The 26,018-nt window shown below is 34.6% G+C and overlaps 1 protein-coding gene across 3 annotated transcripts; it reads left to right on the top strand.

Moving 5' to 3' along the window:
- Positions 1-1,395: 1,395 nt before the first annotated feature.
- LOC149806301 (rRNA-processing protein UTP23 homolog) lies at positions 1,396-25,026 on the top strand. Of its 3 annotated transcripts, none has more exons than XM_089951342.1 (4): positions 1,396-1,521; positions 12,336-12,596; positions 21,536-21,675; positions 24,018-25,026. In XM_089951342.1, exons 2-4 carry the CDS (start codon positions 12,380-12,382, stop codon positions 24,369-24,371), a joined length of 711 nt encoding a protein of 236 aa, XP_089807468.1. In that variant the 5' UTR covers positions 1,396-1,521; positions 12,336-12,379; the 3' UTR covers positions 24,372-25,026. The 3 variants fall into 3 exon arrangements, with proteins under 3 accessions (XP_089807468.1, XP_089807462.1, XP_089807476.1); XM_089951336.1 differs by having other exon boundaries at positions 1,414-1,538; XM_089951350.1 differs by having other exon boundaries at positions 1,445-1,553.
- The last annotated feature ends 992 nt before the right edge of the window (positions 25,027-26,018 follow it).

Below are 26,018 nucleotides of genomic sequence, written 5' to 3'. Positions count from 1 at the left end.
AAAAGACGAGGCCCTAATATACAGTCATTAGGAATTCCATAAAGAATATAGCTAGAAACAGTCACTACTATTATAGCCAGATATGACGCGAAAAAAGAAACTTAGTTTGATGAAAATGCGAAGGCTGATATTTTTTCTTTTTTTAAATATATGAAAACAAGACTTTCATCCGAAACATGTTTTCTTTTTCTTTATTTTCTTGTTTTCTAATATTCAAATAACGATAGCGTCTAAATTTGCAAGGGTCAATGGATAGTAGACACTGATCTATACGTTTCGTCAAAGCAGTTTGACATTATTAAGTGGAAAATGGACAGTAGAGGTTATCATAAATCATGGAAATAAAATTATAGCAAAAAATAAAGTTACACTAATAAAGATGCCACAATGTCAAAATTTTCAAAACAATTCACGAAACAGGAATTTAAATTTTATCTGCTTTAAGAGACAACATCAACTCTCATACGTCAAAATTACTTGGCGTTCAGTCCATTGACGTTCATGTGTGTGTGTGTGTGTGATTTGGATTTTTAACGTAGCTTTAACAATTTTTCAGTCATATTGCTACACTGTCTGCAGCGTAACAGTTTATAGTGATGTCTAGCACTGAGGCAATCATGCCGCAGACATGTAGCATGATGTCCCATCCAGTCACATTATCCTGTCACCAGGCCGGCCAGTCCTAACACTAACCTCTTAATGCTGAGCACCAAGTAAGGCAGATGTTAGTAACGTTTTAAGAAGCTTTTGGTATGGCTCGGCCGGGATTCGAACCAATGACCTCCTAGACCACCGGAGCGGTATTGATGTTTGTCGTATATGGCTAAAATATCTACAAAGCCTAGAAACGCTAGTTTATTTAAAACTATTGTATTGTCACAATAGGATAAAATGGGATTGGGAACAAGTTCTATCAGCTTAAATTAGCCATCTCACTACATGACACAGGTATTGCAACATATTCAACATGATAACATAATAATGAAAAATGACGATGATGATGTTGATCGATTACATGTTCACAATTTATTGCTTTTTTCTTCTTTCTTCATGATGATGTAATTTGTTTTCGTGATCAGAATTGCTAAAGATCAAAACTGCTTTATCGGCTTTTACATGTTCCTGGCTTTGTTGACGCAAAGTTTCAGACAGCAGTCGGTCAGTTGTTATCAAGATCGCCTGAATGGTTGAGCAAATAAGCATCTGTTGCATTGAAAGAAAACCCACCGAAAAAATAATTATGCATGTACATATGGTGAAATTACAATTTCTTTCAAGTGAAATGCATAAATAAAAACCTATTTTCAATGGCCTACCAAGGCTACCAGCAGTTTACAACATTTAATATTTAATCTGTTCAGTCAGGCTTGTTAGGGAACCAGTCTACCGTCGAATATCCTAGCCTCGAAGTTCCGAAATTTTAATTGTATTGATTTGAATAACCAGTCTTCATCATGGCGGCGCCCTTAAAATGCAGGAGTTGAAAGGAATTTTTGTCTTGTTGAATGAAATTGATACATAGTAGGTGTTTATAATAGGTAATCAATGTTTAGGTATGCTAATTTCTGGAAAGGGATATGTTAACTTCTAACCTGTTTAAATGAATGTAAGTGTGACCGTAGATATAGATGGACATTAGTCCTACAGTGTAAAACAGAGCACGTTTTTGTTTTAGTGCTATGTCTTACTATCCAAATAACGGCATTGTATTGCGTGTTCCGATGTGAACGACATTAGAATGAATAATCAAAGTTTCAGGAACATCTCACACACTTGGCACTTCCACTTATTTATGTGTAATTAATATACTTATTATATGCTCATATTTTCCCCCGTTAACTTTACATTGTCAGAATCGTGCAGTATTGCCCGATACTGAACCCGCGCGCCAATACACATATAGTATTCACGTGCATAAAGGAACTACTTTCTATTGTAAACAAACAATGGACGCAGATGCCAGCACTTTTGATTTGTAAACAAATCATGTACACTCATGTAAGAGGCACTTTACATTGTGGTTGTTTAAATTTGTTTCTGAATGAACTAAAACAGATGTTTCATGGACTGCCACATACCAGCTGCTTTGGCACATTCCACGTTGATACAATGTTTGGGATTTAGGCTAGCTACAGTATACAACAGATGCAAGAAAAGGTCCTTACAAAAACATACAAGTGACAAGTCCTGTACTGTCTTCTTTAGCTGGTGATAAGAATGGCAAAACAAATATACTTAGTTTTACATCCTGAATTTCCTTAAAATGTACTTTCTTAGTTCAGCAAATCCAAATTACATGAACCATGCTATAGGTTCTCAATCATGATTACACATTTCAAAATTGTACTGTAATTTCGATGATAAGTGCAATTACATCCTCCTTACTGTCCTCAAAAAATCAAATAAGCATTAAATTCCATAGCGTCCTTTTGATAATTGCAATTGAAAGACTTCATATTTTCCCCACATTATGATTTCAAACATTCAATGACAGAAACAGAAACACTTTTGCAGATGTCAACACGATTCTCCCTAGCTTCTTCAATCCCATGTATTTCATGTGGAATTGTCACATACAAATCCAGTCCATAATCACGAAATTTCATAGAATCAAAATGGAAAAGTTGTTGCAATGCACATTCATTCACAATATGACTCCAAATTTCAATTTTAACTAGGTACGCCATTTTCTTTACAAAGTTATGTCGAGCGCGCGACTAAGTTAAAATTTATCTGGGCGGAGTGATCTGCGCAGTAATAATGTTGCTGTGTAATGATGAATATGCGCTTGTGTATTTAGTTTGGAATACAGCATACATTCATTTACGTTGTTTCTTTTAGTGTATTTTGTTTAAATAATTAAGCCTTAGGTAGAATTAAAAAAATGAGCATATAATATAAAAGGTTACTGCATTTGTATGGGAAAATATGAACTTGTTTTGTCAGATAGAAATATATACTGTACTCCCAAGGTCACGCAGTATTCCATAAAAAAACTCGTTCATATTTTCCCATACAATTGCAGTAGCCTATAATTTCTGTGCTATCTTTATCTTGGCAGAATGAAAATATGACACTAGCTAATGGACACATTTTCACATTCCCGTTGACATACATTTGAATTTGTTGCAGTATGACGGTAGGCGAGGTATGCAGAAGTTGGTTCATGTTGGGGATATGTTTCTTGGACGAAACAAACCATTGCTTACAGCTCCAATACACATAATATATTTTTATTAATTTTGTTAAAGAATAATATTTCAACTTAACCCAATTTCGGCATTCCTGGCTTTCATCGCTTTACAGCGAACTGAAATGTAGGCCAACAAAACTTGAAAACAGGTCCATTTCTTTTGTGAGATTTTGAATTTATTAAAGAAAAGACATCAGAGTAAGTAAAGTCTGACTAAAACATTATGACCTTACTCTGGGGAAAAGCGTCGTTAGTTTAGTTGTCAGTTGTGTGAAATATTCCTGAAAATTTTACTTTTGTAACGATGTTAGTTGACATCAAAACATGCTACACAGCGCTGTTATTTTGGCTGTAAGACATTGACACCCACAACATAAATATCAGCGTTGAGGTCTTACATGTAGGACTAAGATGGACATAAGCACAGGCACTTGATTCCTGGGTAAACTGACATGTACACTCACCAATTAATGTGTTAATTGGTGAGTATACACATTTGTTTACCCCAGAATCAAGTGCCTGTGGACATGAGTGACGCAAAGTGCTTCCCTCTGTTTAGTTTTGTACCACCACCCTCGAATTTAAAAATAAAAAGCATCTAGGATATAAAGGTTCCTGCAGTCATGGAAATCCTGGAAAAGTTTGTAAATTACAGAAAAGCATTTCAGGGCCATGAAAAGTTTTGAAATTTTCATAAGTGATTACAAGTTTTGGAAAAGTTATGGAATTTGGTCATTTTGCATTATCCAGTCACATTTTCATTTGCCAATTTACCTAACTTGGATTTGTTCGAGTAGGTTCCACTAAAACTTCAGTCAGGCTACATCATGGAATTATATTTTATAAAGATTGCAGGAACCCTGGATATAAAATGCACAACCCTTTTCATTTGTCCATTTAAAATTTTTAACTGGATTGTTGGGCATTGCAAAAATGTTATTAGTTCTACGATGTAATACATGGACCCTGATTTTTATGTTTTGGGGGTTGAGGTGTTGTGGCCTAAATAACAGCACTGTGTAGCGTGTTCCGAGGTCAGATAACTTTGGAATGAGAAGTCAGATTTTTCAGGAATATTTCACTCACTTGGCTGGAATGCAATAGAAGCTGGGAATGATGAAATTGATCAAATTGATGATACGTATTAAGAAAATGAAGCTGTCTGTAGTAAAAGTCACATTGGTCTTGTAAGCGCATTTACTGGTATAAATGTTAAACTTAATTTTAGTTTTAAAATTTAATTGTAATATAGTTCTAACATAGTTTATTCAATATTGATTTTAGAGTTATCTGCACAATAATTGTCATAACAATATTTTTAGATGAAAATTATCTATTGCTATGGACTTTTACAATGGCAGTTCAGTGTCAGACTAGGTCAAGAAAGTTGATGTTTGATTGAACTATTACTGGTGCAGGGGGAATCAAGGTAAATGCACGTGAACAAGAAGTCATGTGCAATTCCATTCATATCCTTTATGGATGTTCAACTATGAATGGGATGAGTAACATCAATTTATTTTTAAGTTCGTTTTATTTTTTACTTGTACATTTGGCATTTTTTCAGAATTATAATTTAGCATAATGCAAAATTTAACCAAAATAAAATTGACTTGACAGCAGCTTACTACTATCAATTACATGTGTGAAGGAATATATCTTTAAGAGAAAAATATGTATTATGCAGGGCTCGAAATTAGTGGTAGTTCGCTAGCCCGAGGCTTGCAGATTTCCTGTTGGACTAGTAACTTTCATAATGTTAATAGTCCAATGGGCTAGTCAGTTTCGGTTATCAATAGTCAGCGTATGTTTACGCCATTCCCTGATAAAGACTTGACTTAGCAGATGTTCTGTAGAATCAAAGCAGTGGCCATTGTAAACACAGTCATAGAATATTAGCATGAGAAGATGAAGTCAATTTCTGCCTCGGAAAGGTACGTTTCTATAACAATGAATCCCTCAGATTTTGTGCATCACTTGACAGCGCAAATTATGGTCCTGTCATTAACAATGGAAGTTTGGTATTTGATCCTAATCAATCTGATAACGAATTAAATGAAAAAAATTACATGGTATCACACTTTATTCACTCGACCATGGTAACAAACTACAAAGCAGTATATCACACATAAGAACACGGCAAAAACTTTTCAAAGAAATTAGTTTGTACGTTTTTTTGTTAAGGTTCTTTTTTGTTTGCTCGCTACCCAAATGCTCCAACAGTCACAAACAGGAAACTACATATTTTACATTTCCATCAAAATAATTATAAGAATTAGATCAATTTATTATGAGTACGTTATTGACACATCCTTTCCATACAGCTACTTTTTCTATGATGATAAGAATAGTTTTTATATTTTTCCCTTACAGGAATGAACTAATAATTGAATACACGTGGAGATATCAAAGGTGTCATCCATTAATTATGTCAACAAAATGGGGGGGAGGGGGTTTGAAGAAGTTTGTCAATTGTTGACATGGGGGAGGGGGGAGTTCAAGATAAATTGACGTCAACAATGTTATTTTTTACAATAAATTTAATAAATCAAAAAATAGGAAATTAGTTGGTGCGTTGGTATGGCACACACTCGCTCGTCCGTCAACAGCCCACCAGTTTAATCCTAAACTGGTTGAGCTCTTGCCAAGGAAGTCATAGTCTTGCTTCATCATATTTTGTTTTTATTCAGTGTAGATTGTAGACTGTAGACAGATTAACCACATATGGTATTAATCTGAAGAAATTAATGAATCAGCCACTATGCCCATTATAACAATTGAGGAACATTTGGCTTCCCCATGGGAAGATGATAGAAGCTAGAATATAAAGTCTCGATTTTTTCATGAATTCAAAGTGTTATAGTCAATTTGAAATCTGTTAAACAAGTAAAAAAATGTATTAAAATTTATTTGTAGACCTTTTAATTTCCACAATTCTATTTTTAGCATAAAAGCCAGCCGTATAAAATATTGTTAGTTTGTCGGGGGGGGGGGGGGGTAAAAAAATTTTGACATAATTTTATTTGGGGGGGGGGGTCACTGAAAGTTTGACAGTTGTTGACGGGGGGGGGGAGGGGTGGTAAAAAATTGCCTAAAAATTGTTGACATAATTAATGGACGTCCCCAAAGCAGAATGCCGTACAATTGTTGGGAATTAAAATCTCTGAGCATGGGCATCTAAGATTTGAAAATTTTCCGCCTTATTATTAATTTCAACAATACATTGAGGTTCGATTAATTAGGAACAATTACCAAACTTACGAGTTATGATACCATAATTGGAGCTGTTAAATACAACTCGCCAAGTGTCAGATGGCTTTGTTTGATGGGAACACACCTTTTCCCTGCTGAAACTAACACCTTCTTCTGATGCTAATATTTTATTACAGTGTTTACAATAGCCACTGCTTTGATCATGCAGAACATTCGCTGGTGTTAAGTCTTTGTTAGGGAGAGGCCATTTAATTGTGGGAGGGGGCAAAGACACGTGTTTTGAAACATGTTTCTTGCTCTGACTTTCTTATATAAAGGACACTGTGACATTCCTTTTCTTGCTTTAAATAATTCGCATCAGCCATACTATAACATCTTATAAGACAGGCAAAATGTGGCATCTGATCAAAGGTGTTCAGCCACTGAAAAAAGCAAAAGTTGAATGAGAATGATGAGGAATAATTCTTATGATAGGGAAAAGCATAGTGGAAAATTTCAGAAGAAATGGACAAAAGACAGGGAATGGCTGAATTATGATGAGGAAAGGAACATTAAGTGGTGTAACTGGTGTATGCAATTTGCAAAAACAAACACAGATAGCATCCAGTTTTGTTGCGGGTTGTTCAAACTTTAAAATTGAATCGGTAAACGTACATAAAAGCTGTGAGACATTGTTTTGTGAACAGGATTAGTAAAGATTTGGCAGGACTAGTAAATTTCTCAACATACTAGTCCTTCTGGCTACAATGAAATTTGTGTTAAATTCAAGCCCTGTTATGTATGATTTGAAATATAAGACACAACATACCATTATTAAGATATATATGAAGTTACTTAATTACTCTTAATTTATTGAATTTGTGTGCAGTATTTTTCCTGCCGGTGTTTTCCCAAGCTTTGTTTATGAATGACAACATTGTCGCATCTCTGTTTATATTTGTTTTACAACTTTGTCCTAACAGTAGGCATGTTCCCTGTAACACATAGTATGTGACAGAAACTGGATTAAACAGGAATACCCTGCTTATTGATTGTGTTTAAAATTGTTGATGTACTTTATCAATGAATTTGCCATTAAACATTTCATGAGGAATTTATATGATAGTCTTCATTGGAATTTTGATGGTCAAGGAGTGAAATAATGTGAATAAACACCATTTACAGGTACATGTATGTGTAAGTAGATTCTCCAAAATGAAACCTATACTTGCAGAAAGTTACTCAGGTCAGTTACCTGATGTGTGAATTGTACTATAATATTTTCTTCATTATTAGTACATTTTTGTTTGTTTTGTTTAAGAAACATACTTCAGTTTAATCCAATTTTTTTTATCCATGACATCCATCACATTCAAGCCAAAGAATATGGATTTATTAGAAAAAAATAACAGAGTAAGTAAAGTCTAACTAAAGCAATATGACTTTCATTTATAGAAATGCATTATTGTGGGCTGCCAAGTGTGCGAGATATTCATGAAGGGTCCTTTTGGCATAATGTAATGGTTCTCTTGGCATCTTATTTATGGATCAAATCCTATGTTTCATGCCTTGTAAATCCACTTGGAATAAATAGCACAACCCAATGTCCTTTAGCCATTTTGAATTGAGTGCTAGATATCACTAATACCAAATACTGGTAAGTGTCTAAAATTGTATGCAGGTGTGTTCCAGAAAGATTTGAATGCAGCAAATTTGCGCATTTCAATGAACAGATAACATAATCCCCACAAATTGTCCATCACAGTCAACAAAGATATGGGATTTAATTTATTGCATTATTTGTGTTTCAATCCAAATGTGACATATTTGCATGGGAGAGTCTATGTTTTTGGGCAACAGATGTGGTGTTGTTCACCATCTTTGATAAGCTATGAATAATAATGTAAATATAGGAGTTACTTCTCTTTAAACATGTGTATAAAAGTTGCTCCTTTTTTTGTGTTTAGTTAGAAATATTAGAATTAGACATTGCAGATATTAAATTCCGACAACAGTTTTTACTGAAATGAACTATTCTAGAAACCAGACAAGGACTGTGAGCAGTATGCCTGGTTGTTTACATAGCTTCATTTGGTTTGTAATGACAGTAAGTGACAGTATGAACCCCTGGCAAAATCTAGAAATTATAAATTGATTTGTTTTACTAATTTCTTTTGCAATTTTTCTTAATATCCTTGGTACTTGTTGTCTCTAAAATTGGTAAGGGGTTATAAACTAATGGAAGGGGTAAGCAAATTCTATATTTCATGAATTTTATGCTCTTGGCTAAACCTTGGATGTGTTCTTTAAAATTAAAATTAGCTTTCCTATAGCTTTTGCAATCAGCAGAAAATCAATTTAGTTTTTAAATGATACCAAATATGACTCAATTTTTGTGTGTGTGTGTGGATTTTTAACATAGCTTTTTAAAAAAATCAGTCATATTGCTACTATGTCTGCAGTGTGACAGTTTGTAGTGATGGCATCATGTCACCAACATGTAGCATCATTTTCCACCCAGTCACATTATCCTGACTCCAGGTTGACCAGTCCTAGCACTAATCTCTTAATGCTGAGCGCCAAGCGAGGCAGGTGCTAGTGCCATTTTTATAAGTCTTTGGTATGGCTCAGCCAGTTCAAACCTGTTACCTTCTGCTTCCAAGTCAGATGCTGTAACCACTTGGCCACCAGAGCAGTTGACTTGATATTATAAATGATGAAGAATGCTTCAAATATAAGCAATGGAGAATTTGAGTTGCGGTATGAAGATGCACTTTCTTGCAGTAAACTCAGATTATGGCAACCTCCAAAGCACTTTTGTTTATCATGCATATAATAATAACTTGATCTTACTGGAGATATTTTGATAGCAAAGAATCTGCAGTCAGTTGTGAGTCTATGTAATATATATGTCTCTGCTTGTATTCTCACTACAAATGATGTAGTCAGTTTAAAAAGGTATGAAATGAACATGATGTCACTGGTAACATGGCAAATAGGCATCTATTGTTTAATTTAAAACTATTTACATATGTACAGTCATTATAAGCCCATCAAACTTTGTATCTTCAAATTTCTGTTCTGTATGGTGGTGCAATGCAGGCATCTAAATCCTCAAATTTCTGATCTGTATGGTGGCGCAATGCAGGCATCTGAATCTTCAAATTTCTGATCTGTATATCATATAATTCCTTTCGGAACAGACATCATGTATCCCTAATAAGCTTCTGGCAATTAACAAGCAATTCTGGCTCGGATCTGTGACTTTTAACTCTTGTACTTATGTTCTTGTAATCATTACTATTGTGTTTATCTTTGGACACTTGATCTTGTACATTAATTTGTTTCTCATTTTTAGTCACGTTTTCTTTGCAGAATTTTCATCCTCTTAATTTATGTACATGGCAGATGGTGGGACAGTACCTTTACATTTTTTATGGACATACTGTTAAAGGCATAGATCCCATACATTCTAAATGTCACTATGGTGTTTTATGGTTGCATCATTTGTCCATTTTTTTGTTTATTTTATTTTGTTAAAAAATGTATTCTTTAAAGTTTCCTTTTGTTGATTAATGTGAATACTGGTATGATTTCAATGTTTTATTTTGGCATATGAGTAACTAATGCACTAGAAAGAGTTTTCAACAATGGCAGCATTGTAGGATGACATCACAGTTTCATTTCATTTATCCATATTTTGTACCATAATGTTGGCAGCAAGTGATATGTCAACAATAGCAATAAAGTCAGGCCCCCTACCCACCTCACCCCACCCCATTTTGTGGTTCTGATATTGATGTGGTAAAACAGGGTATGAGAGTTCATACTGATTTTTTTATTGCTTTTTTATTCACAAATAACATTGTCACATGACAAAAATGAAATCCAGTATCCTTGCCTTCTTCCCAAGTAAATGGTTACCTGTTGAGGGTGACAAGCAGGGTACAGTTAGTGCCATTTTTGTTTTGTATTTTGCATAAATATTATAATTTTTAAGTTAAATTAAGCCAGGTCAGAACCACACATTGTTAGCTCCACTGTTTACAGACTAGAAAAGCTTATGAGCTGACCCTTTGTCCATTGTCTATTTTCCAAAATATCCGTCAACACAAGTTTGTTATCACTACTCCTAATCAACTATTTGGAGAATTACCATGAAACATTACACACAAATTTTTCCCAAGGTATAGTTGGTTCTAAATGAAAATGGTGCTTGCCAGACATCCAGTATGGCCACCACAGTGACCATCTTAAAAATCTCTATCACGGAATGGATGGTCATATCAACAAGGGGTGCTTAATTAAAGTCGTATCAACAGGGGGTGTTCAATTAAAGACCAATTAAAATCATATCAACATGGGGCATGCACCAGAAGATTTCTTATAATGACTAGTTGGTCTTAGCTGAAAGTGGTTCCGCTTGTGCATAGACCATCTAGAAAATCTTGGAGCATCATATCAAAGTGACATTTTACTAAAAGACTTACAATCTCTAATTGGTTCTAAATGAAAATGGTGTAGATCTAAATCAAATGGCTACCACAGCAGCCATCTTGAAAATCTTATCAATGACATTACTTTTCCACAATGGACAATGAAGGGCGTGTCAAAATGGGGTTTTCATCAGAAGACAATATGTTAGATGTTTTTGAATGAAAATGATGATCTAATATCCAATATGGTATTCTTTGGAATTGATAGCCATATCTACATAGAATTTTCATCAACAGACCTTTTATGATACCTATTTGGTTATCAATGCAAATAGTGCTAACCTTGTATCATATTGGCATGGGATTTTCACCAAATGTCAGATGATGTCTAGTTTGACCTAAATAACAATGGTGGAGATTTTACATCCAATGCAGCCATCATAGCAGCTGATTTGAAAATATTATAGCTGAAGAATATCAGAGGTGGTATCAACACAATGCAGTTAAAATAATAAATGGTCTTACCTTGATTTCCTGGAAATTCTTTTAGGACTATAGAATGTCAGTCCCCACAATGGACTCTTGTTTTTTTATTATCTTTACTAGGGTTACATCATCAGAAACCTTGATCAACAGAATGGTTTTATTCATCCAAGCAGGATAAGATTCAGTTTTCAGTACGATAATTATGGGCCTTACACTTAAATTGTGGGGTGGACTAGGTGGTAATGATAAATGAAAAGTAGATCTTTATGAAACGTTTTATTGGTCCATTCTTTTGTTGTATATTTGCTAGAAATGTAATCACAGAATTTGTTATTCATTAAAATCATATATCTTTCAATGAAACTACTGCCTTAAATGACAGAAAGATAGCTTGATGATTTCTTTAAAACAAATACGTCTTGACAGTACTGCAAGATTAGGGAACTCAGTAGAATAGGAGAATGTATATTAGAATTAATTACCTAATTGAATATGGTTGATATGTTTCAATTGCATGGTTGATCAATATATCATATGTAATAGGTAAAACTGAGAAAGTGGGAGGTGTAAAAAAAACTGAAGGAGTTGGCGGTATATCTTAACTGGTTCAATCTGTGTAATTATGTAGAGATTTGTCCCACTTGTAGCACATTCCTTGTCTTCTGAAATTTTTATGCTTTGACATAGCTTCACTGTTGTAAATTGTGAAAAGCCAGAAGTAAATTGTAAGCACATTTTTATGAAGACTAATTTCACCAATATTTTTCTTAAATTAAGTCTAGACACTTAAGACACTTGAGTGTTTACTTCAAAGTCTTACTGAAATTTCAATCAATCATTCATCTGGATTCCAGGCTTAAATTTAAGTTGTATTCTTTGGTGAATCTGAGGCCTGGTTTGCTAAGGTTGATGGTATCCATGCTATTGCTTGTCACTCCCACTAACAAAGGCAATAATCAGTACAAGAATCTTAGAACAGTTTGATCTGCCTCTTCATTTGTGTTGAAATTTTCTCCATTTTTCTTCAGTCTAAGATAAGTGGCACCACATGTAATCATATTCTGCGGACAAGATGAAGATAAAAAGACAGAAGCATCTTCGACGCTGTCTGACTTTCTACAAGAACAACTTTGGTTTTCAACCGCCCTATAGAGTTTTACTGGATGGAACATTTTGTAAGGCAGCCCTGACATTTAAAATCAACATTAGTGAGCAACTGCCCAAATATCTTGATGGAGAGGTTCGACTCTGCACAACCAAATGCTGTATTGCTGAGTGTGAGGCACTAGGTAATGACTAGACAGTCTGAAAATAATACTCCTGCAGGAATGAGCAAATACTTTTAGGATTAATTAGTCTGTGGATCTGAGTAACATAGAAATTACATAGTTTGTTTTGTGAGTTATTTTGTTGTAATTTAATCAAATGGTTTTATTTTATGAAGCAGAATTTTTTAAATCAGAAATATTGCACTTTTTCTTTATCAGCAAAAACACTTTTAAGCATATATCTTTCATAATATAGCAATAAAAATATATTACGTTTTTATTATTATATGCTCATTTCTTCTCCATTAACTTTATATTGTCAGAATCATGCAGTATTTTACGATATTGCACTCATGTGCACTTCATATTGCATCCACATGCACAACACATGTGCCCAGTAGTGTGTTAGGAACTACTTTGTAAACAAATCATGTACACTCACATAGTATACTCTTTACAATTTGGTTGATTAAATTTGTTTCTGAATGAACTAAAGCAGATGTGTTGTGGACTGCCACATACCAGCTGCTTTGCCACATTCTGCGTTAACTTTTTTGATACACTGTTTCAGATTTAGGCTAGTGATATATGCCAGACAGGTCATAATATGGCTGGGTCCCTACAAATAACATGCAAGTGTATTAGGAACTACTTTATAAACAAATCATGTACACTCGTGTAGTAGATGCTTTACGTTTAGGTTGATTAAATGTCACAAAATGTGATATATATATATATATATATATATATATATATATATATATATATATATATATATATATATATATATATATATAGTGTGCACACATTGGTTATTACCCTTGTTCATCATGATCATCATCTCTCTCTCGCTCTCTCTCTGTCTGTCTCTCTCCAAGTGTGTGAATATAAAAAAGAATCAATTACAATAATTACAATGCTTTCTTATGTGCAGTTGCATTTATGTTTATATAGGTAACTAGTTTCCAGTTGGTTATTTATGAAGTAATTGGGGGATTTGGTCAGCAAATCTACGATAATGTGCAATATTCCTTAAATGATACAGGCTGAAGTACTGCTCATCCATGTGAACTGATTTACTGCTAATCATACACCTCATTGCTCATTGTAGTTTTAGAAATTTAATTTGCAGTTAACTGAGTTGGAATCACAACTTGTAAACTGTAAATGGAAGTAAAAGTTACATGCTTCTCAACCTTGTCTCGTAGGTTCTGTTAGGACTTTGCCTGGTTTTAAACAGGAGGCTACTATTTCAATGAATTCATCAACTCGTGAAACAGAGTGCATTCAAAGGTGCTATTATGATCTATAGAGTTATTATCATTTTTCATGCATGTTGTTTTCACAATGTTATGCACAACAATTGCAGAATAAAATAGTTATGATTTATATTTGTTACATCAGTACTCCAAAAAAATGTTCAGATACAGGTCATGTTCCTTTAGACGATCAATTGATCTGACTCAATAAATAAGTAACCCATGCTAGTAAAAAGATTGTCATTTGCAGTCAAGTGAATGTGTTTTCAAATAATGATTTTTATTTGCGAGATACTGTCATATAGTTGACCTGGATATAATTAAATCTTGGTTAGTTTGCACCTAACACAGTGTCGTGCGTGAATGGCAGTTGTCTTCAATATATCAGTTGATTATTTCTCTCTCATTTGTAAAATCATCTGCTTCTCTTCTGGTCTTCACGAATTCATTATGATTTTATTTTCTTCAAATATTCTGGGCGACGCTGGGTTGTTGATGTTTGTGCATGAAGCACTATATTGTGTCACTTTAAAATTTGTTCCATTGGTTCAATTTATTTTCAAAATTCTCATGAATACTGGTGAAAAGGAACCAAAGTATGCTTCTATATCTTGGCCATCTTTGTCAATTCCAAAAAAACCCAAAAAACAAATTGGCACACTTAAAAGAATTTATAGTAGGCTTCCCATGTTGGCTTGCTTTGCAATAAATTAACTTTTGTATTGATACCCTTTAAATTTTTTTATACCAAACTTGGCTTTGATGTCCTATCGGTAAATTCAAACAAGGAGTTTATTGCTTGCTGCCATTTGTGTTTTTTTACCACCCGGGCTTCTATGTGCTTGGCATCTTTGGTAATAATTAATACAAAGGATCATTGGTGTGTGCGGGTAAATAGTAATTATACTTTTGTAACCAGTGCTGGCGAAAAGATTTTCACTTACACTCAAGTGAATGTGTTTTCAAATAATGATTTTTTTTGGCAAGATACTGTCATATAGTAGACCTGGATATAATTCAGTCTTGATCATTTTGCACCTAACACTGTATCATGCGTGAATGACAGTTATCTTAAATATATTGGTTGATTGTTTACCTCATGTTTGTGATTTTGTTGGATCTAGTTTTCAGTCAGATAACATATTCAAACCCTTGAGCACAAACAAACACAATTATTTTCTCAATGTTCATGTCAATGAATGTGGCATGAATTATCGGACATAAGCGATAAATGATACAGTATGGAAGCCTATGCTACATATATGGATTTTGTGGATATCATTAATTAATGCTCATGTTGAAAGAAAAGGAATAAATGATAACAATACAAGGTTAGTTTCTTTCTTTTTATTGTCAAATAATCATTTTGTTCATCTATTTTATTGCAGTGTGCATTGGGGGTGGGGGAAAAGCACAAATTTAATACAAATTTGTTTAGTTTCTTAAGTCTTGGTACTTATGACCTAGGTGAAAAAAGTTTCACCATAAGTCCTGGACAGGAAAAAGATAATTATTTTATTGTGTCCCAATATATATGGTAAATACGGTATATGGGAGGGGCCCCAATCTAAGTTTAGAGGAAATTAAATTACTTTGAAATGTATTTTTTACACTTTACATTTTTACCTGGTCATTGTCAGGGAGTCCCAAACATAATCAGCTTGTAGGAGTTTTAGATCAAAAGGGAGTTTCTTTAGCAACACAGTCACCATATTTGCTTGAGCCAGTCTGTGTTTTCAAGCAACAGATGTGATGTAGTTCACCGTCTTTAAAATTTTAAATAATTCCACAGGGATGGTCCTGGCTTTTAAAAAGCTGTCGCCAAAAAAATCGCCAACCTCAATATTTTGTCGCCAATTTTCAAAAAGTGTCGCCAAAAAAGTAGTGTACATTTTTCCAAGTGTTAATTTAGTCTATTAATGTAATAGGCAATGAAAATTACAAAAGATGGATTAGTTAATACTTTAATTACAACAAGCATTAACAAAATGTTACAAAGTGTTACATGAAGATCCGTCGCGATTTTAGGGCTGCCCACTTGTTGAATGCAGTTTCAAAGTCTAATTTTTCACATCTGTACATGCTAATTCTCATTAAATTCTCGAGAGATGAGATGCAGAGCTTATTTCTGATGTCAGTTTTTATGAGGTTCATCTTACTGAATCCACGTTCACAGTCCTCAGTGCTGACATGTGACACCAGTAGCCTCTCAGCAGCCCCCCCCCCCCCTTTTATGGCTAGCTTCACAAAGCTTGTAGCGAATTGCTTCCTAAATCCCAAGAATGATCACTGAATGCTGTATAAATTTTCTCGACAAGAAAAAAAGGATCTCCATTCCCACGAATGAAACTTACACGAGTCAACACCTGGCAATATTGGACCATATATATAAGCGTAAATTCACACCCAGTTTAGGGATTCTTTCACTCCTGTATTTTGAGAAATAAATAATTATTATTAATTATGCAAAACTGTTTTTTTTTTTTTGCTATTTCTTGTTGCGGAGTTTAAGTCTCTGCAGCCGTAACACGGGACTGATGGCAAAAGGAAAAGATCAATGAGTAAAATGCTGCACTGGCGACAGATGTAATTGTGATTGAGATTTTTTCCATTTGCTTTGTATGTATACACAGTAGTCGGTACTTCAAAGGTTATCAGTTTTCTATGAAGGTTCAGCAAAACTATTGTATTGGTATATGTATTAAAAAAAAACAGAAGGATTAGCCATACAATTAATTGTATCTGTTCTATTCGCGTCTTCAGAAGTCGGTCAGTTGTAGGTATAGTGCGGTAGCATGATTGACTGTATCGCAGCATACAGTACTCAGCCCAGATGTCAGCGTAAGCAGATTATGATGTAACAATGCACTGTAAAGATAGGGTTGTCAATAAGAACAAAGGATCGTTTGCGTAACAGATTGATTCCAATGCATTGCTTAGTCAAGTTTGTGGCTTCCTTTCGTTCTGGCTTTAAATTTATTCAGTCCAAATCCATGATTGTATGTACAAATTAAATAACCAAAAAGTATGTCGCCAAAAAAATCGCCAGATGGGATATTTTTGTCGCCAATAAGGAAAAAAAAATCGCAATTTGCGACATTGGCGAAGCCCAGGACGATCCCTGATTCCATAAATTTTGGATTTACTTCTCTTTGAACACAGGAGTTCCTCCTATTTATTTATTCAGTTTGTTTTAGAAATATTAACTAGATGTTGTAGATGTTAGATGCAGATGACACAGTTTTTTTTTAAAATAGACTATCCTATTCTAGAAACAAGAAATCAACAGCAAGTAGTCTGTTTGCTTAAAATAGAGAGCTTCTGTTTGCATTGAAATGCCAATAATTTGACAGTGTTAGGGACCCCTTGGCGACAGTCGGGTTAGAAATTATAAATCAGTGAATGAAATGACTTTTTATGTCCTTGATGCTTTTTGTTTCTAAAATCTCTAAGGGAATACAAACAAGTGGGTGGGCATGCAAAACATATAGTTTATATAATGCACTAAGCGCTTCAAGTACTGGCTAAACCAGATCACTTAGATGCACAAATCAATTTCTTGATTTTTTTATATAAAAAATGTTGGTTTTACCCTGTTCGAAGAAAGTGCTAGGGTCAGCAACAAATGACGGTTAGTCGGCCAACCAGAAATGTGATTTGTTTTTCCTAAATAAAATTTATAAGTATTCTCTATTGTTCTTGACTTTATTCAGGACTATACACACTTACTGTTGTCATTATGTCTATCTACATGCATATTTATATTGGCATTTTAATTATTTATATACACATGCATCATGTTTGTATTTCAACCCAAAGATATATAATAATGTCAACCAACTAACTTCATGTTGTAATGAATGCTATACCACTCATAAATGCTAGTACTAACACAATGCTAGTACTTCTTTGTGATTCAAAAATATGACAATTTAATGAAAATGGAAAAGGTGTCAAATCTTAATTCACTATTAAGATTTTTTTTTTACATTGTTAAAGCCACAAACATTTTTAAGTTTCCTTTGTAAGTTCACTGACTGGTGACCACTGATGGCACTAATTGTGATTGTTAAGTTTCCTTTACAAGATCACTGAGCCGAGTGGTCTAAAGCGCTCTCCGTCACGGATCACTGCCATCTCACCTCTGTCTGCATGGGTTCGAGTCTCTGGCTCGGCCAGTGTGGATGTCTGAGAAAGCTTGCTGGTGGCTTCTCGTGGGTCAGTGGTTCTTTCCAGTGTTTTCCCGGGTTCTTCCTCCACCATTAAAACTGGCCACCATGTATAGCCTATCTTATGCTGAAAAATGGCATTAAACCTTATAACAACAACAACAACAACAACAAGATTACTGACTGGTGACCACTGATGGCATTAATTGTGATTATTAAGTTTCCGTTACAAGATCACTGACTGGTGACCACTGATGGCATTAATTGTGATTATTAAGTTTCCCATGCAAGATCACTGACAGATGACCACTGATGGCATTAATTGTGATTGTTAAGTTTCTTTTACAAGATCACTGTCTGGTGACCACTGATGGCTTTAATTGTGATTGTTAAGATTCCCTTGCAAGATCACTGACTGGTGACCACTGATGGCATTAATTGTGATTGTTAAGTTTCCTTTACAAGGTCACTGTCTGATGACCACTGATGGCATTAATTGTGATTGTTAAGTTTCTGTTACAAGATCACAGACTGGTGACCACTGATGGCATTAATTGTGGTTATTACGTTTCCTTTACAAGATCACTGACTGGTGACCACTGATGGCATTAATTGTGATTATTAAGTTTCCTTTACAAGATCACTGAATGGTGACCACTGATGGCATTAATTGCAATTGTTAAGTTTCCCATGCAAGATCACTGACTGGTGACCACTGATGGCATTAATTGTGATTGTTAAGTTTCCTATGCAAGATCACTGGCAGATGACTACTGATGGCATTAATTGTGATTGTTAAGTTTCTCTTGCAAGATCACTGACTGGTGACCACTGATGGCATTAATTGTGATTATTAGGTTTCCTTTACAAGTTCACTGACAGATGACCACTGATGGCATTAATTGTGATTGTTAAGTTTCCTTTACAAGATCACTGACTCGTGACCACCGATGGCATTAATTGTGATTATTAAGTTAAGTGCCCCTATCTCACTCCAGACAGATCAGGACCTTTAACTATTGACTATGGAAAAATAGGAATTTTCTCAATGCAGCTCTTACCCCTTTGTTACAGATTTAATATATACTAATAATTAGACCTCATGATTGACAGTATGGGTAATTTTCACTTGCAGTATTCTATTTACCACATGTTTTATGTAATGTAAAACCCTGCCTAGAAGGTTTGTACGTCTTCTTCATTTTTATATGTATGAAAATTTTCCTGTCTGCAAATGGCAGGGGAAAAATCCAGCATTTATTTCAAGTATTAGAAGTTAAAAATAAATGTATCATATTTTAGTGTGGTCCAAAGCCATCACTGTGAGGGCACTATATCCTGTCCTCCTAAAGTGAAGTTCTATCCTGTCTTGGGTATAGCGTGCCTTTTTGGTGGCTGCCTCATCCTAAATTTCTAGCAGATTAATATATTGCATATGGTAATATACTGTGTATTTTGCATATGGTAATATACTGTGTATTTTGCATATGGTAATATACCATGTATTTTGCATATGGTAATATACTGTGTATTTTGCATATGGTAATATACTGTGTATTTTGGGCATCAGATTTGTCATCATTTACAACACAAATATTACCATGAATGTGCCAGTGAAGTCCATCAGAACCATTTACCATGAACGTGCCAGTCAAGTCCATCAGATTCATTTACCATGAATGTGCCAGTCAAGTCCATCCGATCCATTTACCATAAATGTGCCAGTTTATTCCGTCGGATTCATTTTCCATGAATGTGCCAGTCAAGTCCATCCGATCCATTTACCATGAAAGTGCCAGTTAAGTCCATCAGATTCATTTACCATGAATGTGCCAGTCAAGTCCATCCGATCCATTTACCATGAATGTGCCAGTCAGGTCCATCAGATTCATTTACCATGAATGTGCCAGTCAAGTCCATCGGATTCATTTACCATGAATGTGCCAGTTAATTCCATCAGATTCATTTACCATGAATGTGCCAGTCAAGTCCATCAGATTCATTTACCATGAATGTGCCAGTCAAGTCCATCAGATTCATTTACCATGAATGTGCCAGTCAAGTCCATCAGATTTTCTCTTTTGAGAGACTTTATTGTGCTTAAATTCCCTGATGAGCAATGATTACCTGCTCTGGCAAGTGGTTATGACAGACAACAAGCATCCTTCCCGTACTAGTAGACCTGACAGGCAATTAGCAGCCTGCTTTGACAAGTGGCCCTGTTGAGCAATTAGCACTCTGCACTGACTAGTAATGCCAGTAGGCAATAATACACTGCCCTGACTAAAAACCAGCACCCAGTTCGGACAAAGTGGCCCTGACAGGCAACCAGCATATTTCCCTGACACGTGGCCCAGACACAGACAGCACACTGCCCTAACAAGTGGCTCTGACATCCAACCAGGAAACTGCTCAGACTGGTGTCCCTAATAGGCAACCAGCACTCTGCCCACACAACTTGCCCTGACAGGCAACCAGCTCCCTATCCTGCATCTAAACTAGGAAAGGTTCTGATATGATAACCCTATCTACACCTTGGTGGATTGAACATATTTTAGTACTCTATCCATGTGACATCTATTGGATTTCATGAGTTGCCTCCCTTAGTGTGTAATATCAACTAACCAGTTGCGTGTAACTTCAGTGCATTGTACATCATCTGGAAATGGTGGAGGCAATTGACTTAATAAGGATACTTTGCAAGTTTAACATTGAAAGTATAACTACGTACTAGAGGGAATTATAGGTTTATTTGAGTGAAAGGTATTTGTACAAAGACCAGCAGTGGGAAATTGCTTTTTTATGAGTCCATTCAAGTTGTGTGCTCCCCTTCTCTTGATCATGTAGGAACAGTGTTAAAATTTGAACAACTTAATTTTGATTGGATGTGGTGGCTTTCAATGAGATTCATAGACATGAAGCACAGAAATATAAGCTCAGTATTCCAATGTGATACATTTGCATGGACTTGGTGGCCAATACACAGAACTTGACTAAAATTTACCATTTTTAGGAAGATTAAATCATTTGCATCAGAGAAATTTAGGATAATATCATGGAACACCAGAAGTATTGGGGGCCCCGAGTGGCCGAGTGGTCTAAAGCGCTCTTCGTTGCGGATCACTGCCATTTCACCTCTGTCTGCGGCGGTTCGAGTCTAAGATTCAGCCAATGTGGGTATGTGAGAAAGCTTGCCAGTAGCTTCTCGTGGGTCGGTGGTTCTTTCCGGGGTTTTCCCGGGTTCTTCCTCCACCATTAATACTGGCCGCCATGTATAGCCTATCGTGTGCTGAAAAATGGCGTTAAACCCCACAACAACAACAACAACAACCAGAAGTATTGGATGAGTAGCATGATGCACTTTATTGTAATCTTTGATTTTTGTCTGGATACAATGCTAATGATGACTTTTTGAAAGACAACAATTTATTTATATCTGTAGATTTTTTAAAAATATTGTTAGACTTTTTGAAAGACAACAATTTATTTATATCTGTAGATTTTTAAAAAATATTGTTTCATTATTTTTCAGGAAGCCTTTTATATGGACCACTAAAGGTTTTGCGCCAGTTTCATGTTCATCATTGCTATCATGATCCCCCAGTCTCAGCTAAAAAGTGTATCCACACAGTCATCAAAAAATCTGGGGAGAAGTTTTTCTTGGGAACACAGGTTTGTGTTTAAAGGAGCCTAGTCTGTCCTTTTGAAATGCTTAAAATGTTTCTTATCATAAACAAAAATAATTATATTAATTTCAGTGGACAACTGTATCAACTGTTTGTAAGTTTCAAATTTATAACAGAATTTTAAGTAAGTACAACATTCAGGGTATGTATATTTGCAGATTTCTTGAAGTGCAGAACTCAAGAAGGTTGTGTTTAATAAGGATTTGTCTTTGCTGCGGGTGACTGTTTGACTTGTTGCATGAACTAACTAATTATGGTATGTTTATAACCCTGTTTACATAGTTAGGAATCACCTGCAAGTGTTTGATGATGCTGCATACGTATTTCAGACAATATAGCTATAGTACATATTGCATTGTTAAATGTTTAATTTTGTTCAGATATGAAAATCAAGATTTTTTATATAAATAAGAACCTGATTTATTTTGACAAAAATGTCATTTGTGGGAAGTTAAAAATAAAGAACGGAAACAAAACATCTGATTGGAATATCACTTGATGTACCTAATGTATTGTTGATTTGCATGTACACTGTCTACTGAGCTTATCTGAGTATACGAGTTTAAGAAATATCGTAAAAGCATTACAAGTTTCTAACTGAATTTTTTATTTGAATAAAAAAGTAACTTTTTTGTATAAAGCATGTCTGAGTACAGCTGATATTTGTATAATGCATGCCTGAGTACAGCTGATATTTGTATAAATCATGCCTGAGTACAGCTGATATTTGTATAAAGCACGCCTGAGTACAGCCTTTATTTGTATAAAGCATGTCTGAGTACAGCTGATATTTGTATAAAGCATGTATGAGTACAGCTGATATTTGTATAAAGAATGTATGAGTACAGCTGATATTTGTATAAAGCATGCCTGAGTACAGCTGATATTTGTATAAAGCATGCCTGAGTACAGCTGATATTTGTATAAAGCATGTCTGAGTACAGCTGATATTTGTATAAAGCATGTCTGAGTACAGCTGATATTTATCTTTAAACAAAAACTTTCATTATATGGCAATTCAGAGCACAATGGTTGAGGTATTACATTGGTCTTATTCTTCCAAGATGACCCATTCTGCTATGGGAAAGTAGCCTTATAAGAAGATTTGCCTTTTTAGAAGATAATCTCACAGAAGTATGTTATAAAAGATATATAATGAAAGGTATAACTAATTTTCAAGTATTTCATATTTTCATTAAATATCAAATGTTATGGAATCAGTGTGATAAGACAGGTTATTGGTTTTTGAAATATGAATAATCATCAGTAGTGTTGCAAAACCACAGTGTCAGTAAAATCAGGCTACGGACATTGCGTTGTAATTATCATTGTGCAATACTTTTCATGCAGATTATATAATGGACAATATTTGAGTCGTTTTTTAAAAAAACTCTATCAGGAGTGATCAAAGGACTCTCCTTGTTTGGTCCAATTACATTCACTTTTTAATCTAAACTGAAAATGTCTGACATTTTGCACTTTTTACAATAACTTATTCCTTTGTTGGGAATTCATAGCTATTACATGAATTGCTGAGTATTTAAATAAGAAGTGAACTTTTCATGTCATCAACTGATTTTAGTCTGGTACCGTTTCAAATCCATTTTGTAATCGATGGAACAGTAATCAGGATGGCAAATATATCATTTTTACTTATGGCATCCAGATGTCACACTGACTTGAACTGAACTTTAATGTGCTTCGCAGTGGTCATCTTGGTAATTGTTGGTGGTAATAATAGTAACTGTCATGACAAAACTTAACATGTAAAGAACATACAGCAGTTAGGATACTCAAGTTATTTACACATTTGTATGCATTTAAGTAAGATGTGTTACTATCATGTTGGAACAATAATTAGGGTATTGAATTTAGAAATCGACAAATATTTTTAAGATTTCTCTCTGTTAACCTCATGATGTGACCGTTTGAAAGGGGATACGTTTTACTGTTTTTTGCGTTAATATTCTGGATGTGTTAGTGGGATACTTTTGAACACAAGCTTCTAAGTTCCAAGAGATTCTGGCCAAATAAAACAAATGTGGAGGAAGACCACTGTATTAAAATCAAGATGGATAACATGACTAGCACTGCAGTTCCACCTTTTTGGCATAGTAAGAAAGTTCAGAAAGAATATGTGCAAAATATGCTGAAAGATTTTGTCTTATCAATAGTACATTTTCAAAAACTAGCCTCTCTTGGGAAAAATTTCGATTAAGTCAGATTTGTCCTAATAAATTCTTCTCAGATGTGTTGACCATAATTGCATTTTGGGTAATCTTCAAATTGGGCATGCTTCTACCTATTGAATTTTTTTTTGATATACAGGATTCAGAGCTTACAACCATAGTGAGATCACGGGGTGGGATTCCCCTTCTCTTCATCTCTTTCAATGCCATTACAATGGAAGCTCCCTCAGAGACCTCAAGGGAAAAAGCTGAAAATCGAGTCCAGACAATGATTGCTCCCTCAGACCATGATCAGACTGTAATTAAAAAACTTAAAACTGAGACTTTTGGCGAAGAACAAGCAAAAAAAAAGAGGAAAAGAAGGGGACCCAAAGGGCCAAATCCTCTTTCTTGTAAGAAGAAGAAAAAAAAAGCAGCTGATGAACTCTGCAAAAGTAAAAAGAAAAAGTTGAAAAGGAAAGCAAGAGTGCATCAGAGTGTGATAGAGGTGTAGTTTGTCCAACTTGTCACTGTTGTATATAACAATTTGTCATTGAATAATCATGTACTACATATTTTGTCTTAGAATGAATAATCATGTACTACATATTTTGTCTTAGAATGAATAATCATGTACTACATATTTTGTCATACTGATTGAATAATCATGTGCTACATATTTTGTCATACTGATTGCTACCTTGTATGTCTTTCTTCTTCACACATAAGCAGAAATAAAAGATAGAGTTAATTATTTAAATGTATTTGTAGCCTTTGCATTTGATTGTTAGAATTGTTTTGAAATGAGATTTGCAAACTGCAAAATTGACTATGGATGTATTATGTGTGAATACCTGAGCGGGTTCTATTTGTTTAACCCTTTCACAACTAAGTAAATATAAGGGAAAGACTACCCTTCAACACTAAGTAAATTTCAAGATCTTAATAAATGTAGGCAACATATATTCAATGACTTGCATAAATTTAATTTCTTGTGATAGGAATACATATTTGGTACCATTGTACAGAAGACAAATTCAGGTTTCTGAAAATGTTCTCATAAGCAAGTTTAGTCTCACACAGATGATTACAGGTATTTCCAAAGGTAAGTTAAAGGTAAGTTTCACTGTATTCTCTATAAAATGTTGAATAAAGTGTTTAAAGAGTAACATGTGGTCTTTTTTTTTATCCATTGGGGTTTTCTTACAAATCATGGCTTGAATAAATGCAATGTTATCTCAAAATTCAAGCAAATCCAAAGGTGTGTTAACAATATTTCTACAGGTATTTAAAAACTGAAGTATACAAGGTTTTATGTTGATTTCATTGAAAATAAATATGGAGAAAAAAAAAACATGTTTTGACTGTGAAACAGATTAATTTGGTCCAAGAAGCCAGAATTTCTCACTTTAGTACCAATACAGTTCATCTCTGTTGAATTTCATAACTTCCATCAACATGAACAGGCCGTAAAATGACTTTATTTCTGACATGACATCAGTCCAAACACCTTTGTGTTGATTTGGGTCAGTCTCTTGCTTCAGGTGTGTGCTGGAATTTGTAAATCTTGCCATTTCTGAAAACACATAGTCGCTATAAAATAGCTGAAAATATTCAAGAGGTGTTCCTGAACCATCAAATACTCGTGTTGGACCTACATGTTTAGAAAATGTGTGAATATTGCATTCGGATGGAGATTTTGTCCACTGACAAAATTCAGGTGTCTCATTCAATTCGGCCAGTTCTAAACCTTCAAATTCCTCATTGTCATCATTAATGCCAAATATATCACACCATTCTTGTTGTATACGTTCCCTCTGATTTATCTTTACAAGATCAAAATTGTCTATATATTCAATTATTTAGTCCCAGATAATTCTGGTTCATCATCAGACAAGTCCGCTATTTTGGATATACTTAGGCGACTTTGAAAATTTCCATTTATAGATCAGAAAACCCCCCTTTCTTGTAAAGAACCTACCTTAAAGTCTGAATGTATCCAAATGAATCAATGTATGATATAAATATTTACTATAGGGGAATCCCAGACAGTGTTGAGTGGCAGTTATTGTTCCTGGACTGCTTTACCTGCCTGTAGTGTTGAAAGGGCTAAGCAACTATTCAAGCACATGTATTAGGTGCCTTATTGTTGTGTACCAAA

Source organism: Sinohyriopsis cumingii, chromosome 1 (genome assembly GCF_028554795.1).
Source record: "Sinohyriopsis cumingii isolate HCF-2022 chromosome 1, ASM2855479v2, whole genome shotgun sequence".
Classification (NCBI taxonomy): Eukaryota; Metazoa; Mollusca; class Bivalvia; order Unionida; family Unionidae; genus Sinohyriopsis; species Sinohyriopsis cumingii.
This window is presented reverse-complemented; position numbering and strand designations above follow the sequence as displayed.